Source organism: Aptenodytes forsteri, unplaced genomic scaffold (genome assembly GCF_000699145.1).
Source record: "Aptenodytes forsteri isolate BGI_AS27 unplaced genomic scaffold, ASM69914v1 Scaffold92, whole genome shotgun sequence".
Taxonomy (NCBI): Eukaryota; Metazoa; Chordata; class Aves; order Sphenisciformes; family Spheniscidae; genus Aptenodytes; species Aptenodytes forsteri.
This window is the reverse complement of record NW_008794581.1, coordinates 6,264,658-6,284,249: the sequence shown is the minus strand read 5'-3', so window position 1 is coordinate 6,284,249 and position 19,592 is coordinate 6,264,658. Positions and strand designations below refer to the sequence as shown.

The window sequence follows — 19,592 nt, the reverse complement described above, 5'->3', positions numbered from 1 at the left end:
AACTGCACACTCCATACCTGCAAGTATTCAGCAACATTACCTGCAAAAGATTAATGAAACAGAATCATGCTGCCCACTCAAGTCCTCAAATTCCTATTACAGAAAGATATTTGCCATGTGAAAGAAACTGACAGTAAAGGAGCCTATCTAGAAAAGAAGCACATCCAGAAAAGGCACTCCAGTATATGTTTAATTTCACTCCAGATTAGTCACAGTCTGGAATTTAAATGCATGCTTAAGTGCTTTCTCAGACATGGTCACAGAATAGAGCTACAGGTCACACATACAAGATTCTCTCATATTTAAGGGCTGTTGGTTAGTTCTACTGAAATCAGTGACTTCTCCCACTTTTAGATATTATAATACTTCTGGGGCAATACAGCTTGACCACTCAATAATGAACAAGCATAATTAACTAAGAAATGAGCACTTCTCGTTCTGAAAGAAATGTATCTTCTTATTTTGACAGTTGAGCATCCAACAAAATATGCTTAGCTTCAATATTGACCAGCTCCTTCCCCACCAGAGCCCCCCATCCTGTGTTATACATCTCTTCCTCTATTTGGCAAATCAATAGCATTTAGGCACCGTCAAAGGAAAGAGAGAGAACTTCTGGGAGAATCCAAAAGCAAAGAGAGTAATTCCACTGCTTTGTTCCTATTCAAAAGAGAAAAAATGTTTTTAACATTTAAAAAAAAAAAAAATATTTAAAATACTATTTTGAATATTTAAATCAGATTCTAAATGTTTTATAAAATCTGCTGCAACCAACATGCTCATATGAGAAGACAGGCACAGTATAAGTTATTTCCCATTGTTAGACATAAGCTTCTTGGTAGTCATTTCTCAATTGATAATCAACATTCCCATTTTCTAACCCGTTTTGAAGACCACACGAGATGACGTCAGAAACCAGCAGTTTAGTAGCAGATTTATTGTAAATTAACATCTTACTAGGTAAAAAATATGAGTGGTCTCAACCTTCCAGACCTAAAGTTAGCAACCACGTGATTTATGAACAGCAGAAGATGAGGTTTTAAAAATTATGAGAACTAAAGACACAACAGTTTCACATTCATTTCCAGAAATACTTGTGCCCCTGTTAACTTTGCCCATCTCTTTTCATGCATTTGCTCACAGCTTAATTTTCCATAGGCTGACACTGCTCTACTCCCCTAATCTCCCATTCTTCCCCAGCTACAGGAAATATTCCAAATAAGTTTCCAGCAGAAAAAAAAAAAATCCAAACAACATGAGTTTCTGAGCTCACAGGGCTTTTAATATACAAATGCAAGAGTGCATCCTTACCCCCTGCCTCTCTTCATTCCTAATAATGAAAGCAAAGCTCCAAAAATGTCTGTGGATAGAACACGTTTTGAATAGCACTACTGAGTTGCCTCTGAATAGCATGTGAAGACCAATCCTGACATCCTTACTTAGCTGTTGACAGTGTACAAGTCTTACACAGGCAAACTTTTGTTAAGTCCAAGAGGTTTGGTCCTTGTGAGCACTAAATAAAACTCATAAGCGGGTGACAGCTGCCATGTTTGCTGACACCCAGAATTAAACTGGTACCCTTAAGGAAAGAAGGAACTGTTGTGTTTGATCCAAACATCATGCTTCTTTGACCATGTCCATCTGGCTTATTAACCAGTTGATTACATAATTATGTATAATAATAATAGAATTATTATGCAATTATTTATATTTTCAATCATTGTCAAACACAGTAGGTGGGTTTAAGGAAAGGAAACAATTCAAAGTCCAATAAAGACAGTTTTCTAATTAAGCTAGTTATCATTACCACTACAAAAACAATAAAGAATTCCCAAGAAATTATTTATATTTAGTTACAGTTATATATTTAACCTAGATCTCTAGAAATATTTAGATATATTCTGTACCATGATCTATGTGACATAGAGAACAATACAGTCCCCTGGACTACTCTCTTTCCCAAGAAATGATTTATATTTAGTTACAGTTATATATTTAACCTAGATCTCTAGAAATATTTAGATATATTCTGTACCATGATCTATGTGACATAGAGAACAATACAGTCCCCTGGACTACTCTCTGCTGATCCTAGCTTTTGAATGATTCAAGGCAATTTACATGAATTAGCATGTGGTTCCCAATGGAGACGCTAAGATGATGTAAAACTACTTACAAGAATCATAGCTAAAAGTAGGACCTAAGACTTTATGCTAGCACTTGACACAAGGTGGATTCCATCCATACTTGCTAGTTTAGTGAAAATAAATATGGTGTTACTCTTCAGAGTTAGAATATTTTTCCTTTAGAGTAAGACAAGCTACTAACATTTCACATGATGGACTGATGGGGAAAATTGCTTTCTGTTGAAAAAATTGTACTATCTTTTGCCATGTTTCCATTGGAAGGAGCACACATATTTTGAATTATTGAATGGGCTAAGTACATTTAATCACTTGCTTTCAAGGAAAAGAAGTCACAAGAATGAGCTCAGATAACCATTAGAAAAAGCCTTGCTGCTGTGCTTGCTCTCCCCAGACTCGTGGCATTTCCACAGACAAGCTATCCCATCAGCCGCAACAGAAAAGAGCCTGCTCTGATCTGGGCTCAGGGCTATATGCAGGACTCTCCCTTTGTGACCTGTAAAATAAAATACGTACAAAAAATGCAAAGATAGATCACAATTCTACACTGATTATGTCAGTCACTTTCACCACCCCCACCCACAGCATGGCTTGTTCCACTTTTACTGTAGCAGCTCAAAACGCTGCACAGGATGTGGGGACCTAGCATTATCTATAGAATATTTTCACATTAAGAAAGAGCTGAAGGCAATATTTTATTATTAGGGACCAGGGTTTAACTGCCAGGACTGCACCCCATTGAGAAGACATTTCTGTCAACAGAGAACATTGCACCTGAACTCTTGATTCTCCACTGCATTTACAACATCTGTCCCATCTGTGTTTGGTAATGTGTCTCACTGCTGAGCTTTCCCATCTGGCTGCACATGCCTTGCAGACAGTTTGCAGCTGATCCAACAATCATGAGATAGTGTCTCCAGTTGTATTACTGTTAAGGACATCTTTTAATAGTGAACCCACTTAATAATTTATTGGAATTGTATATTGAGTTTGTCTGCAGTTGTAGTAAACTTTGGGAGCCAGACACTGAAGGCCAGAAGCTACCCCAGTCTAGCAGCACAAAGAACGTACAAAACTCATTAATCTGGTTATACAAGTATCTCCTTCAGTAGCAGCAATTGAATTTGAACTGAAGACAGAAAGAGTCTGGTATTACACTGACACTGTTGAGACCTGTATTTACCTCTGCTCTCCTGTATCGTCTAGCACAATGTCAATGCTAAGCAAACCCATGAGGCTTTTAGGCACACAGGAGCATGAGAAATTAGAAACCTTTTTACTCTAAGTTATTGGCCATTAGCTTCTCTGGTTGGGTGAGTTACTGACAATCATATAGCTGAGCTAGTCACCCAAGCGGAAAGAAAGAAACTTCTGAGACATAGTGTATCTCATCTAAAACAGACCAGATGAACCACATCCTAAAAGGAAGTGTGAAGGTATGAAGTAAGTCTTGGGTGACCAACTTGAATGAATATAGGTGACCTATGTCCTCCCATCATCTGTTCCTGAGTTCTCCATGAACACAATGGGGATAGCACTTCTCTAGCTCAAAATAATATTATGAGGATAAACATGTGAGGAACTGTAAAGCCCTCTGAAACTGTGATACTTATCACAATGGTACATGATGAAGATCCGTAGGACTGTTGTAGATGGGTAGTCTGCCCCAACTTTGCAAAGCTGCTACAATGGCCTTCTGGAGCCACTGTGACTAAAAGCAAATTTCTGCTGTCCTGGTGCTGAGTAACATGTGTCCCACCTAAACGTGGTGACTAGAATTTTGACAACACCACTGAATTATTTCAGCAGAGATTAATTTTCAGGCTTTGCTCCTTCTCAAGTTATTGACGTGTACATGATCTTTGTCAATATTTAAGACCATGAGTTTACAACTCAGCAAATTCTTTACACTGTCTCCATTCAGTGTCTGTAACGACTTTGAAGGAAGCATTGGAGATGTAGTCTCTGGAGGCATCCAAAACTATCCACAACACTGACTGAAATCTGATTAATAGTTTCAGTCAAAAAGACATGAAGAGGGATAGGGAGAAATCAGAAAAATTGAATTTATTCATTTCCATGTTTTCTGAGTGGAGAGGGCTGGGGTTTTATTTCACTGTTTCAAGATCACATTCAGATACTTTTCAAAGCAATTACATATTTTCTTTGCTTGTATGTTTTCTTTGATCTACAACACCTTGTCTAAGGGGAGGGCATTTACATTCAAAATTAATCTTTTTTTCTAGTAAATTACTCTAATAGTTCTATCAGAAATATCTCAAAAACGGACTCAATGCTATAAAAAGGTTACTATCTTTCAGCTGTTATTGTGTTCTGAATATGCCCAGTAATAGGCAACCTCAATTACTAAAGTACTCAACAGTAGCTGACAGTGCTTCCTTGTTAGCTGAGGTCTTCAGCATTTTGCAGGAGGATTAAACAATGAGATTCAGTTATGATTTATCTGTTCATTTCTTTGGGTGTAAAACTCATGTGGTTACAGGTGTCTGAAGCTGATTTAGAAACATCTCACAATCATCCATCACAGTATTTTTTCTGAACATATTTTGATACATTGACAATTTCTTCCAACATTCAATTGCTTATAGTAAGGTAATAAGAGTCTTCATAAGCCGGACTATATCTGTGTAACAATTATCTGGTCTTTTTGTTCATGAAAATTAGTTTCTCTTGCAGACAAGTAAACTGAATAGGAAACAGGATGATAAGTAACCCTCCAGCTTCACCACGCAATGCATTTGACTTATATGGTAAATGTTTTACCCCATATGCTATTCCCAAAGGTAAGAGTAAATCTAGGTTTCATTTCAAATAGTATATTCAAGACTTACAAAGATTTGAGAAACCTCAAGCTACAGTAGTTAATACTAATGATCATGTCACTTTCCAGATCATTTCTCAGAGTATCACAGGACATGACCTTAAGAGCTATACATAAATGAGTAGGGATAAGGAAGGAAAAGCAGCACAGACAAGCAGCATTACACAAGGATAATGTGTAATCAGATCCACATATGTCTCTGCTGCCCTCTCTCTTTCGTCCATCTTTGTTTTGACTCTCCTGTGCTTTCCTCTTATAGACTAGTGTTGAAGCCAAGTCCCTGATTCCATGCAAGTCATTGGTTCCAAGGACAGCATCCCAGTATAGCTGGGGTTTAATAAATCAGGAATTTAATAAATGCCTTCAAATGTAGCAATAGGGTACAAAAAGTATTTGTAAATATCAGCTGTTAGGTTAAAAATCCAAAACTTCTTTGGCCATATCTTGTCAGTGAGTGTGAAAAAACAACCATAATTGTGAAAATGCAGCCAGTGTGCAAATAATTTATTTTTTCTTTCAACTTCAGATGCTTCTATTGGATCACTTCAGTTAACACTGAAACAAGTAAAACTTAATGGATAGGAGTGACAGCAAGCATCAGAAACAAGACAGCTTAATAGCAAGGAACAACTTTTATGTGTAGTGTAGCCCTACAGCTCCATGGACCAAGACAGAGCTGCAAGGAAACTCCACTTTCCTCTAGCTGTCAGCATGGTACAAGGGAAACATGCTGCACTGCAGTGCTTCACAGCCAAAATCATTCATTAAAACCCAGACAGCTCTAAATAACACATGGAGAATTATTTTGAACATCATTAGGAAGCTGGTTCAGTATCCTTCCATGATAAGCTGCAAAATTGAAGAGCCACATCTAGTTCGAGTTATGTAGAAGGCCATCAGCTTAGAATATATTGGAAGCAACCTGACATTTAGCACACTCAGTCCACGCCTAGTAAGCCTTAGGGAGAAGTGGAAATCTACATCCTGCACCTGGGATGGCCTTAGAAATTATAGGAGAGAATCCCATCATTAAAACCAAGGAGTTTTACAGAAGCAACTTACACCATTGTCTTAATAAGTCAATCTTTACAATCCCATGCATCAGGATTGTGTGCATGAATGCATGTGTGTAGGCAGAGGGAGGATGTGTAGGTGGCTGCTCTTTTAACTCTATTTTACGTAAATGCATAAGGTATGCACTTGCAAAAACACACTGATTAGACAGATAGTTAACTGAAATAGTTCAAACCATTAACTGAAATACTTGCCATAGAATTCTGATGAATTGATAAGCATGGGATACTTCCATATTTTCATCTGATTTCCAGGAAGGCCTTGTCCAGTCATCAGTTCACTGGTTTTGGGTAACCAGAGCAAGGAACAAATCTATTGCAATTTAAAATTCTGCTTTAGTTTTCAGAAAGAGTCAACATGCACCATTCAGTAGATTTGAAATGTTATCTACAATGTTTAAACAAGCTACTGGAAAATAGTCCCAGCAGAATATTTACTTATTTAGAAGGATCATTTCATTCCTTACAATGCTTTGAAGTACAGTTGCCTTATTGTCCTATCTAAACATGATAATAGCCTATCAGTATAAAACCAAAGCCCTTCAAACACATCCTCAGCTAAGTTGTAATAGTTCCAGGAAAATCAACAGCTATAGTGCTTTACTCCAGCTGAGAATCTGCTCCTCTGTCTCCTAATATTCAAACTCCAGAGACGGATGTTTGCCCTCTGACTCTTACACCTCTTCTCACCCCAGCACTCTGGGAATTTTCCCTCCTCCTCAACATTCTCTCCACATCAAGAGTTTTGGCCAAAACTATTATTGCAAATAAGAAAAAGATGATGAGAAGTGTCTGGCTGTGAGACCACCTCCTCTTCAATCACTTATGTGTGGAGACAGAAGTGGTGAATGAGAAACAACTCATGAGTCCAACCACACACTGCAGTGCCGAATGTAGGACAATTCCACATCCAGAGAAAATCCTGCAGTTCCTCTGACCGCAGAACCACCCTCGAAGTCAGTGGAAGTTTGCCAAATGAGCACAGCTATACAAGAAGAGCACAGCCTAAGTATGCAGACATTTCATCATTTCACCTGAGAATCTGTAGCTGCACTTTGGACCATTTTCTCACGATTTATGTCCCAGACACGCAAAATCCCATCTTTCATTCCACCCCCTGTAGCAAGGACTTTGGACTGCCAAGGACACCAGTTCACAGCCTAAAAAAAAAGAAAACAGATGCCAGAACAGACTAGGAGGTTAGCTGAAAAAACAGAGTAGATTTTGCTTAAAAGCTTAGTTGGAAAAATGAACTGCAACACCCAGAATGTATCTTTGGCTTTTTTCACCCTACACCATGCTCTTCCTCCATACACACACAGCAATATAGAATCCCAAAACTCCAAATGCTGTTTCCTTTGCTATTGCTTCACAGTAGCCTACACTGTCCCACATATGCTCATTAAATTCCAGCTTCTCTGCTTACTGTTCACAGGCTAAAGATTCACACCTCAGTACCAGAAGAACTGAGCAGGACAGTGTCTTACCGCCTAAGCCAAGCCATCACAGAAGCCTAAGCAACGTGACTTACAGGGCTTACAAGAGACCTGGCTTCTTCTGAGATATTTCCAGGATATGCTTAAGGCCTAGACTCTACCTGAAGTAAAGCTACTAAGAACTGAATTCCACCTATTTCAATAACCTCCTTTGACCCTTTAGCACCAGCACTTCAGTCCAGCCTCAGACTTTTCTGGGAGGATAAACAGCTTATAAATGCTGGACTCCCCTGCCTCTTATTGCTGATATCTGTTCTCTCTTCCACACAGACTGGGACTTCATAAAGATGAAGAATTGAAGTGTCTCATTTCCAGTTTCTTACTTTGGATTCTTTGCTACCAGCAATGACATGAAAATATGGGCAGGAAGGCAAAAGAAACCTCACATTAAAAATAATTTCAGCAGAGAGAATTTTCCAAAACTCAAAAAATTGAAAGATGTTGTTTGTTAACTTGTAAGTGTTGTGCCACCAAAGTTTTCTGTGCAAAACCGAGGAGATGGCTGTAAATTTTATTTCTATTTGGCATTATATTTACAAAGGCCTACTAATTCAGTAAGATTTCCTGATCAAAGCCCTAGTAAACTTAAGTGTGACTTAGAATGAGGAGAATTGGTCTTAAAATTAACTGCATCACAGTCAGGGGAGAAGAAACTAATAGAAATCAGTGAGATAATTTGAATAATTCCCTAACTGTCCACATCAACAACGTGATTTCATGAGAGCAAATATAGAAAAGCAGATATTCCTTCTCCATATACCTTAACTGCTGAGGAATGAGGTATGGTTTTCAGTGGCTGTGACTGCAATTTCACACCAGGGTCACTAGGCCAGATATTCAATGTACCATCACTAGACCCACTTGCCAGCAACTGGTTGGTTAGTGACCATTTCAGGCTGCAAATGCTCTGTTTGTTTTGGCAAAGAGTCCCAACATGGTGCTGAGCAACCCGAACATCATGGTGATGAATAGATCCTAGTCGTGAACCACTGTAGATGAGAAAAGACAGCATGGGTTTAATGCTAAAGAAGGCAAGGTACCTCATCACACCGATGTTTCTTCAGCGGTTTCAGAAGCAAACCACATCAGAGTAAAATGTGTCTGCAGAACAACAGTATTTCAGTAAAAGGAAACACAAACCAACTATCAAAAGCACACCCTGACCGTAGAGGTGGCTGACAACAGAAAGGAGTCAAGCAGCTGCTCAGTTCAAGCCAGGCAAAATACCTGTTCTCTCTCACGGTTTTCATTTCCCTGAGGATATATTGCATTGTATGCCACTAATCTGCACCCTGTTCAACTGTCAAGCCATTTAATGTAAACTCTTTCCTGCTCTTCATGAAAAATAGTTTTGCAAGATGATTTTTGCCAAGGCCAGATATGACTCCATGCCCAACAAAGAGGCAGTGTAAAACTGCATTGCTCTGGGAAAGGGCTTACTAGTGAGTAACAGTGTGTTCTTTGGTTCTGTCCCTTCTCTTGTCCCCTTTCTCCCTCCCACTTCCAGGCTTAAAGAAAATCTGCACAGCTTGACACTGTTGCACTAATTGCCTGTTAGGAAATGGATGCATGGTTCTACAGCCAGTATCATCAGTCTACCAAAGGAAGGAAGAAATACCCTGCCTGGAAGCACAGCTACTGTTACAGCTTAGCTCCTGGATATGGGTTTTACACATCAACAGTAGAGTTGAACTGAAAATACTGAAAATACCTTGCAGCACATTTTCTTTTCCTGCCTTTCTAAGAATATTACCTACATTAAACCTACGACAAAACAGAAGAGCTTCCTGCTGGAAATTCACACTTCCAACTATTCTGATGACACTGAAAAAATCAGCAAGTTCAATAGCATCTTTCTGGGTATCTGAGAAACAGTTATCTGACATTACTGCAATAGATTAATTTAAGGCAATAATGACTGGAGACTTTCCCATACTGGCTCTTCCAAGATTTTTCAGATGCAAGTTGAGTGATTTGGAAGCTCTAAAAATGCACACACAAAACTGACTGACTGCAAGAAACATCATTCTATTGTGCTTGTATTACGGACTTGCCAAGCTCCTGAAGTTCACAAAAGCATGAAAGATTCCAACCATGCAGTGCTCCAGTGAATATTAAGCACATCTTTATGGAAAACACCTATGAAGATACATGGGAATATGTGCATTATATGCGAAGGCATCACAATTTGTATCCTGAAGATTTATATAGATTTTTCCTACTAAATAATAAGCAGAGAATCTAACCAAGAGAAACAGAATTGAATTGCCAGTGTTGGCCATATTAAGGTTTTCAGTAATTCTAGTGGTATGAGTGGGAAGGAACTGGGCTCCTGAGAATCCTGGCTGAAAGGACATTTTTCCACTTCGCATAAAAAGAAATCAGAACTATTTGCTTTTGACACAGAAGATGGCACCTGTTTTGCTAAAGACAAAGAGAAGCCAACAAAATTTTTGTGACAGGTTAATTTATGGTACTGAAGTTCATTTACAGGTTCATGATGATGTGTTGTTGGACTATTTTTAACCATAGAAATTAGTATGTAATCCCAAAGTATCAATTGTCCACAGTGAAGTTTACTGTAAGAATGCTGCTCTTATTTTAGTAACAATGAATATTAACTCCATGTCTTTTTTTTCTACATATACAGATATTTTAACTCTGCCCTAATGTTAGAATGAACTGGTTTGTTTCAAACCTAGCAAGAGAAATAAATGTAATCTCAACCTAATCTGTCAACCATAACTGTAGTTCACAGGTTCATGCTGAATTTTATCATCAATTTCTACTCAGAGAGATCTGTAATTTAAGTTTCTGCTGTTTTCACTCCTTTGGCCAAGCTGAAATGCAAACTGAAACTAATGCTTCCTGTAATAAGGTTATGCCACTTGGCATTGGCAGGATGTTTCAGCTGCATCCTTGTACCTTAACCCACCCAGCGTATCTACTCCAGCAACAGCATTTTATTAACTGGTTGTTCAGCTGGTATCCTTGTACCTCACTCCACCCCGCAGACCTAATACAATCAAAAGCCAGAGCATCTTGTGAAATCAAAATAAAACTACTCTAGTGTTCCTATCCAGAGATACTAGTCTCATTTTGAGTTTAACAATAAAGTCAGTCCACCCTTGCTATTATTTCTGCGTTTAAGTAAAACAGAAGACTATCGCATGATTTTAAAATCAGAGAAGCATCCATCAGAAACAAGTCTCCCCTCAGCCCCTTCAAGTCTGAGCCAAAGATCTGAAACAGAAAGTGGGAGGAAAAGAAACACAAAAGAGTACACTTGATCTTTCCCATCTGGGTACCCATATTGAAATGATTCCTAAATATAAAATATTCACCAGCTAGTGTAAAATTCACCATTGGCAAAGCAAAGGTCAACCACTTCAGTCCTCCTCAGGTTGTGGATAACAATGAGCTGGCCTTCCCTCGTAGATACACAGCTAGAGAGGTGTGCAACTCTAACAGCTGTATTTCACTGTGCATCTGAAAAGACAGATGCAGTCTTGATATCAATGGAGTGGCAGTCTAAACTACATGCCCTTTCCCTGGCACCAGGCAGGCTATGATTTCTGGAGTCCAGACCCACTGGAGACACCACCATTTCAAGCTCAGGCTTTGCACAAAACCAGAGCCACAGCTTCCACATCCTAGTGAAATTCTGCAAGTGGTGACAGCTTTCTGGAAGAAAGGTATGAAACAGAGACTAAAGAGGCAGGCTAAATCCCCTTTGGCTGCTTTCCTGCCATACAGTAAATCTACATGTGATTTCTGAGACAACCGATAAGTAGAGGGACAGGGTAAATCACCTCTGAGCAAAGCCAATGAAAACAGCTAAAACAAATGTGACATTTCGTTTTGCAGCAGGACTCTTTCTGGGAATATACAATGCCACTCACCTGCTCAGAATATAATGATTCCAGCTCAGAGCTCCAACTACAGACAGATGACCAAACATATTTCTCAACCTCTTTTTGGTTTCAATGTCCCACAGCTGCCAATCCAAAACAAAGAAGAAATACAAATTTAACAACAGAAAGAAAAAAGATTTTTTTCTCTTCATTTGTTTGCAGGTAAGCCACTGCCCAGTTCTGATTCAACATATGGACAACCTCAAGCTCATTTATTTCACAAGTAAGACAAGAAGGAGTATTTCCAAATTTTGGCACCTATATGAGTGATGCCAAAGTCAGACAGGATTGAAGAGAATGCACATCTCTGAGTTTAAAGCTATTTATTTACATGTCAGTATTTGGAAGTCCATACCTGAAAGCACTGACCTTCAGTACTTTCAGATTGCTCACTCAGGACTGCAACAGGTAGGTCCCCATATTATCTAGCATCTCAGCCAAAGTTGCACAAAAATCTTTTGATAATAGGACTGTCCTACAACAGCAGGCTGAGAGGTATGTGTATAATCAGACTGAAGTCAAATTCTCGTGTGTGAATCCATAAGCAGAGTTTTGGCTTGAGTTCTCAAGGCATTGATCACTAGAGTGATCTTAGCAAAAGAGATACAAGAAAAAATAGCCTGTGCTGAGTAAAATAATTTAATGAAAGAGTTCCTTTTACTGGTGGTAAAAAAATCCAATTGCCTCTGGACAACTGAGTCATTAATTCACTCATCAGCTTTTTAGTGGCTTCAGAGAATCCATTACATATAGATAACACTGGATGTCACTAAGACGTTCAGTAAGGTGCAGCATGATACAGGAAAGTGCTATATACTGTCTCCAGCAGAGGTCTTCTGTAGTTTAGCCAATCTTTTTCATTTATTTCCTTAAAAAAAAACAGTATCAAATTGTCTTGTGGCCACTTTAGCTAAAAATGGAGAAAGATTAAAAAAGTAAATTATCTAGTACTTGCACTTCTCCATCACTGGTGCCAATTGCAAGGCAAGTTCCTTCTTTTATCCAAGCCAGAGATGAAATGTATTTGGAACCGGAATTCAAATCAATGCTTTCAATGGCTTGAAAGGTTCCTCCATTCCAGATGTGTGCAGCAGATCCTACAGCAATAGCAATGAGATTTTCAAGGCTCCAGTCCAGTATGTTTAGATCTAGAAGAAAGCTACTAAAAATTACTGCAAAAAAGTTGTAAGTAATAGGATGGGGTGAGAGGGAGTATGGTTTGGGCAAGAGAGGCTTTTTTTTTTTTAACAGCTATGGAAAAACTTCAAGAGAATGCTTCTATGCAACCATTACTAGCAAGTATTCCTCCTACATGAAGGAGAATATCTCTTAACAAGCCAAGGGCTTTGTAAGGCTAATCTCCACAAACTGGTATGTTTGCACAGCAGGATCTGACTTACAGCCTCTCCACTAGAATTTTTTAATCTATCACCCTGCATTTTGGATCGCCACATCATTCGCTGTAATTTCTGCCACCAGAAATGAGGCTCCTCCACCAACAGCCACAGTTCCAAAAACACCCTTGTTCCAAGGTAATTCTTGTTATTGAGGAAGACATAGGAGCGTCTATATGCTACAGTCTGTCCTACATCCTTGGGTTAATGGTAACATTTACCATGCACGTGATAGGAAAAAAATGCAGAAAGCAATTAGGGAAATTCTGCTCCTCACCTCCAGAGCTTGCTCAACAAGTGTATGATGGAAATATCGTTTCCACTGCCCCTGATGCTGGGTGCATTGCACTTGCAGATCCTGGCAAAGCAAGTCACTACAGCGATTAGCCTCAGAACAGCCTGCTATGTCAGGTAGCCAGAAGACTTTGATATACAACATTTAATACCAACCCAGGACATTCTCCCATGTCAAGGGAAATCCTCAGCTGTCCATTTAGGGCAGCTTAAAAGTCATTTTGCATGACCCCTGAAGCACAGAAGATTGTTACCATAGGCCGAGGTCTGACATACTTTGGTAACTAAAATCCCTTTGAAGAACAGCTGACTGTAGTAGTCAGCTGTTTGACTACAGTCCTGGTAGTTGCAGCCAGAAATAAGTATTAAGAAATCACTTCCAAAGACTTCTGCTAGTGCTGTTAGTCTTGGGACATACCTTGTGCACAATCAGAGTAAATCATACAAACAAACCTTTGTCCTGTTCATAGATATACATGAACACTTGCAAGGATATGTTGAAAAAACCTCCACAGGGACAACTACAAACACTTGCACATACAGAGTTGTTCGTTAGATCTTATGAAGTGTTAAAACATGTACTTGCTGCTGTAGACCAGAGATCCATGTGTGTTCACGTGTAACTTGTGCATGTTTAATTTTTGCCTGTGCACCACCAAAGACATAAGTGAGAATTTAGTTCAGAAGGTATCTATCATCCAAACCATAAACAATGTCACCGATGTCTCCCAAAATAAGAGATCTCAAAGTCTGATCAATAAAGTTGCTGCTGTGTTGACTGGCTGCTAGATATCCAAGGCTGATAGCTGAAACATTGAACTTAATTAAGTGGAGGTAAGTATATTGGTTTGATTTGAAAGTTGTATTGAGATCTATAGCTGACGGAAACTGCATGAGAGTTAGGTAGTATTGATTCTAGGGTTTGATCAGTCATGTCTCCATCCTGGGACAGGCAGTTTTCAAAGATGGATCCTCATAAGAAAAATGACATAATGCATATGTCCTGCAGAGTTTCCATTGTATGTGAAGGGGACACACCTTCACTATCTTTCTTGAAACATACGAATTCCCAGTCTCTGCAAAAACCACCACACAGGATAAATTAACTTACAGTAATCATTGCGCAAGCCAGTAATATGAAGCCTCACTTCTGGCTCAAATGGTATGGAAGGCTTCACGATGGTAACAGCTCTAAACTCATTCTGGGTCCCCTCTCGGCATCCTGTATTTGAAGATTAAGCACACACAAATCAGTAATGCAAAACACCACCAGTTTTTCTCAGGCCTAAGCCTTTCACATTCTCACTATATTTGTCTCCCCATGGTCCAGAGGAGGCCAGAAGGGTCTAATTTATCCTGGGTAGGCTCAAAACACTAGACCACTAAACTAGGTGAAAGCCACCTTTTACCACTTCTTTCAAACCTCCGTGGATTTACTCAGCTAGAACAGAGAATATGGTCCACTATATTTTGTTTAAATTGTACCACAGCTCAATACAGAACGTGGGGTTTTTTTGTCTTTTTCACCTTAGTTTTCTGTCAAAAGTTGTTATAGCAGAAAGTCACTTCTGGCTCAAATGGTATGGAAGGCTTCACGATGGTAACAGCTCTAAACTCATTCTGGGTCCCCTCTCGGCATCCTGTATTTGAAGATTAAGCACACACAAATCAGTAATGCAAAACACCACCAGTTTTTCTCAGGCCTAAGCCTTTCACATTCTCACTATATTTGTCTCCCCATGGTCCAGAGGAGGCCAGAAGGGTCTAATTTATCCTGGGTAGGCTCAAAACACTAGACCACTAAACTAGGTGAAAGCCACCTTTTACCACTTCTTTCAAACCTCCGTGGATTTACTCAGCTAGAACAGAGAATATGGTCCACTATATTTTGTTTAAATTGTACCACAGCTCAATACAGAACGTGGGGTTTTTTGTCTTTTTCACCTTAGTTTTCTGTCAAAAGTTGTTAGTAGCAGAAAGTTTCATATGTGCTCTCCCACTTCAAAACCCCCTCAACACCAAAAGGTCTCCCCCATCAATACCTAACCACAGGAAAAGGTTTTTAAAGCACACGCACTTTGATCACAGCACACTAAGCTTGTGACAGCACATAAGCGAGAAACAAAAGCAAATACAAGTATGAGCAAGCAGAAGAGTCATCCTTTGTGGTCATTGTCTACATTATCCTGCAAGGACTCCTAAACATCATCGAAAAAAAGCCAGATCATTAGCACTATGAATCATTTAATGCTAGATTTTTATGTGTAAGAAATTATCTTGCTGTAACGTGCAGAGCAGAAAGCTGGAGATTCGCATTTCTGCGCTTTTCTCTGTGTTTTGACTTCCTTTTTGAATTATTCTCCAGAAAGGAGTATTTAGAATGAATATCAAAAGTTTCAGGGGCAGAAGACATTACTTACCTCTACAACTAACCTTCTCTGTTCAAAAAAATTCAACACTGACAAAGTTTTTGTACTCTGTAACTTAAATACACATATAAACATCCTATATGGAAGTCCAATGACAAATTGTGGAGAACTTATTTCACACAGTCCTTTCCTACTCTGTCCTCAATCTTCTCCCCTAATCCAAAACACATTTCTGCCAGACAACAAATGTTTCCCCTCTCAGCTGTGGTACCCCCTCTCTCTCCAAATAAAGACTGAAGATGAGCAAGAAGCAGGCCACAGTGAATTTCTTCCATATCTAAAATTTTGTGGAGTTAAACAAGCAAGCAGGCTCGCAAGAACAACCTTCTCATACCTGCCCAATGGGACATGTAACACTGCATTTTAACCCTAAAAAGGTCTAATATCACTGAAATGAGATTTCTCTGTACAGAAAAATCTATATTTCTAATATCTAGATTTGTGGTTATTTTTTGAAAACTTTACCAAACCTTTCTGAACCCAGTCAAGTAAGATAATCCAGGAAAACTAAGGCACTTAATTGTAACAGTTGGATGAATGGCAACACTTCTGAAACACTCTGAAAATGTTTTTCTTCTTTAACATTGGTAGCCGGTATTGAGCAGTGAGATATAAAGGATGAAATCATCTCTGTAACTCATTTCAGATTTCTATTCTCTCATGAGTAATTCACCTACCGCAAATTCATACTGATGACACTTTCAGCTCTATTCACGTACTTCAAAGACACATGAATGTGCGTAGCAGGCTTTTTAATTAGTGGAAATTAAGGTTCATTACACCATTTTGTGTTATTTTGCTGGGGTACTAGCAGATACCACTGACTTTTGGTAGGATTTTGGCTTTCGCGTGCTTGTGTCATTTCTCAAAATGAGACTCAGGAAGTGGTAAGTAGTCAGTACTGTCACACCAGACCACTTGATCAACAAGTAGGTGGGTGGAATAAAACCTGGTATTCCTGACACCTGTATTCATTTGCCATCAAGAAAAAAAAATACTGTGGCTAACCCCTATACTGTTACTATTGACTACTCTGAAATGAGTCTTATTTGCATGGAGAAGAGCAACAAAGGAATATATAAATCTATCACATAGCCCCCAACTTCTTCTACAGGAGCTGAACTCCAGATTCATAAAGAAGCTGTTTCTCACTGTTTTTACATGAGCATGAATCAGGCCTTCACTGGCAAGAACACATCACACATAGAAATAGCCAGATCACCAAAACAAATCATCTGCCCAAGACAGAACACAACAAAATATTGGTCTGATATTTAATGAACTGCCTCATACTCAAATAACTCTGGGAATATCTGTATTATTTCACGTTAGCTCCTCACATCCTACCTGTTTTCCAATCGCCTGATCATTCACACTCCCTTATGCTCATTCATTCCTAGGATACCTTTTGGAGCAAATTAATCAACTCCCTCACAGAAGAAACCAGAGGCAGTGCCAGGAACAGTTTGCTCCAGCTACCTTTCCCTACAGGTAGGAGCAACAAGACCCCACCATCTCTGCATGTCTGCACGCTCATGTACCCAACAGTCCATACGATACATATCCTGTGCCCATTCTGCAGCACAACCCCACATTATTTGTAGGGTTCTGAAACTGAAAAGCTGAAAGGAAATTAAAGTTTTAGGGCCACCAATGCATCAGATAGTGCCCAAAGGAGAGCCAGTTTAAATACTAGCAGTTAACCACACTGGAAGAGGTAGAATACTATCTCTTCGCAGGCGGTGGGAACTCTAGAAGCAGCCCCGAGCACTGTAGATCTCAGCCACTTCATATTATTCTGTAACACTTGCTGGAACAGGTAGATGCACTTGCTCTTCCAGTATAGATGCAGCCTGCTGTACCTTACTGTTCAGTGTGCATGAGAATATTTGCTATATTGGAACATACCTTTCCAGATGCAATTGGTATTTTCACAGACCTTCATGTCACCACTTTCTGCAATGCTATATCCAACCTCCTGGACCACTGGAAGCTGAGAAGGACATTTCTGCCAATACATTGAAGTGAAAACATGACTGAATGAAGAAATCTGTCGAAAAACGTATTTAAGCATTATGGGTAACACAACTCCCATCAAAGGACTCAACACTTGTTACATAAAAGCTTCAAAATAGCTTGTCTCTTGGATGGGAGATCAGCAACAGACACAGGATATCAGTGTCCAAATCATGACCTCTAAGTTGAGCCACCATCTTTCCTTCCATAAAAAACCAATTCACTGCTAATGATCACACAAACTTTAACAAAGTTGTTTGAACAAAGCCATCTTACCAGTGGAAGAGGTCCCAGGCCCTGTACCTCTGTAGGTACTACCACAGGTCACCTGCCAAACCTTAGTGCCCTCTTGCCCTCTTCTGAATTGGCATTTGGGCTAATTTTACCAGCATACAATGCTGTGTTTTCTGCATGCAGACAGTAAGTCCGATGCCTCAGGCTTGCTCTATGAGAAGATCAGTTTTGTGGTGCACATGCTGCAGGGTCATTGATTCCAGCATGAGAACTACTGGATATCAGAGTTCTCTCTCAAACCAGGGTCCCAGAGCCTGGACTCCATGATCCCATTCTTAAACCAGTATTATAACATGAAACTGAAAATATATACAAGGTGTCCCAGAGTAATAAGATTTTTTTAATTACATTATCATTTCCTTGGGTGTCAAAGAAACAGAAGATGCAGCAGACAAAGATAAGAAAAGGGAAATCTGAATTGTTATTGGAACTTTTTCTTTTTTCAAAAAAAATTAGCTTAGGCCTTTAGCCAAGATTCAGGCAAAAGCTCAGATCAGCTCACACAGGATATGAATGTCTTCATCAATCCCTAGTAATATGCATTTCTTCACAATGTTCGCTGAGTGGAATGCTCTGATGCCAGTTGTCTGTTTGGTCTGTAATTCTTTATTTACAGTCAGGTGGAAATGCAGCTGATGTTTTTACCAGCCACTCAAGATCAGTATGTTCTTCCTCCAATGTCTGTGAAATCTATCCTTCCAAGCACACTCAGTGTTACTATTCTTCAAAACCCTGTTGCAGTCATGATAAGAAATGTCTTAAAAAAACATAGCTGGAAAAAAAGTGTTCCTCCTTTATGTATCCCAGCTGTTCTACAGCAGGCCTTCAGCTTTGAGAGGCACTTTCTGTATGATTTATATAGACAACTTGGCAGAAAGCTAATCAGATTGCTTGGATCTGTGTCCCTCTACAATAAGCGCAGACATTTCTGTGGAAAACCAATTGTGTATACAAGGAAGTAATCTTTTGGCCCACAAAGAGAACACACACATTCACTGGAATGTGAGAAGATTTTATTTTCAGTGCATCCCACCCCTTTATGCTACCAGGCGGCACAAATTAAATAGTCATTAATTACTATATCTAAGAAGATTAATAGATTTTCATATGGTTTTAGCCAAGACTGATTTCCAAATGGTTTTAGGAAGAACTTGGGTTTTGGTCATCCCACAATGTTATCTCAAAGACCCCCACATCACACTTTTAGGAAATGGTTGTGGTCCTTGATGTAGAACTCTGAATATCTTAGTTCTAACTCAACTCCTGCTTGTAAATTACAGTGTCATTCTAGGTAAGTCACTTCACTGTGGAGATGAAAGACTGAAAGACTGACACACAGTTCATATTGGGACCAGTACTGTTTAATATCTTCATCAATGCCATAGACAGTGGGATCAAGTGCACCCTCAGCAAGTTTGCAGATGACACCAAGCTGAGTGGTGCAGCCAACACGCCAGAGGGACGGGATGCCATCCAGAGGGACCTGGACAAGCTCGAGAAGTGGGCCTGTGTGAACCTCATGAGGATTAACAAGGCCAAGTGCAAGGTCCTGCACCTGGGTCGGGGCAGTCCCCAGTATCAATACAGGCTGGGGGATGAAGGGATTGAGAGCAGCCCTGCCGAGAAGGACTTGGGGGGACTGGTGGGTGAAAAGCTGGACATGAGCCAGCAATGTGCACTCGCAGCCCAGAAGGCCAAT

At 39.6% G+C, this 19,592-nt stretch overlaps 1 protein-coding gene across 1 annotated transcript in view; it reads right to left on the bottom strand.

Annotated features, from left to right (window-relative positions):
• Positions 1–2,473: 2,473 nt before the first annotated feature.
• CDC20B (cell division cycle 20B) overlaps positions 2,474–19,592 on the bottom strand; it is a 23,187-nt gene continuing 6,068 nt past the window's right edge. Inside the window, exons 4-11 of the mRNA XM_019470254.1 lie at positions 17,492–17,633; positions 14,266–14,376; positions 12,418–12,614; positions 11,455–11,549; positions 8,313–8,541; positions 7,091–7,216; positions 6,252–6,369; positions 2,474–2,637 (exon numbers count right to left, since the gene is read on the bottom strand). Coding sequence (XP_019325799.1) covers positions 2,474–2,637; positions 6,252–6,369; positions 7,091–7,216; positions 8,313–8,541; positions 11,455–11,549; positions 12,418–12,614; positions 14,266–14,376; positions 17,492–17,633 — 1,182 coding nt within the window. The remainder of the gene's footprint in view (positions 2,638–6,251; positions 6,370–7,090; positions 7,217–8,312; positions 8,542–11,454; positions 11,550–12,417; positions 12,615–14,265; positions 14,377–17,491; positions 17,634–19,592) is intronic.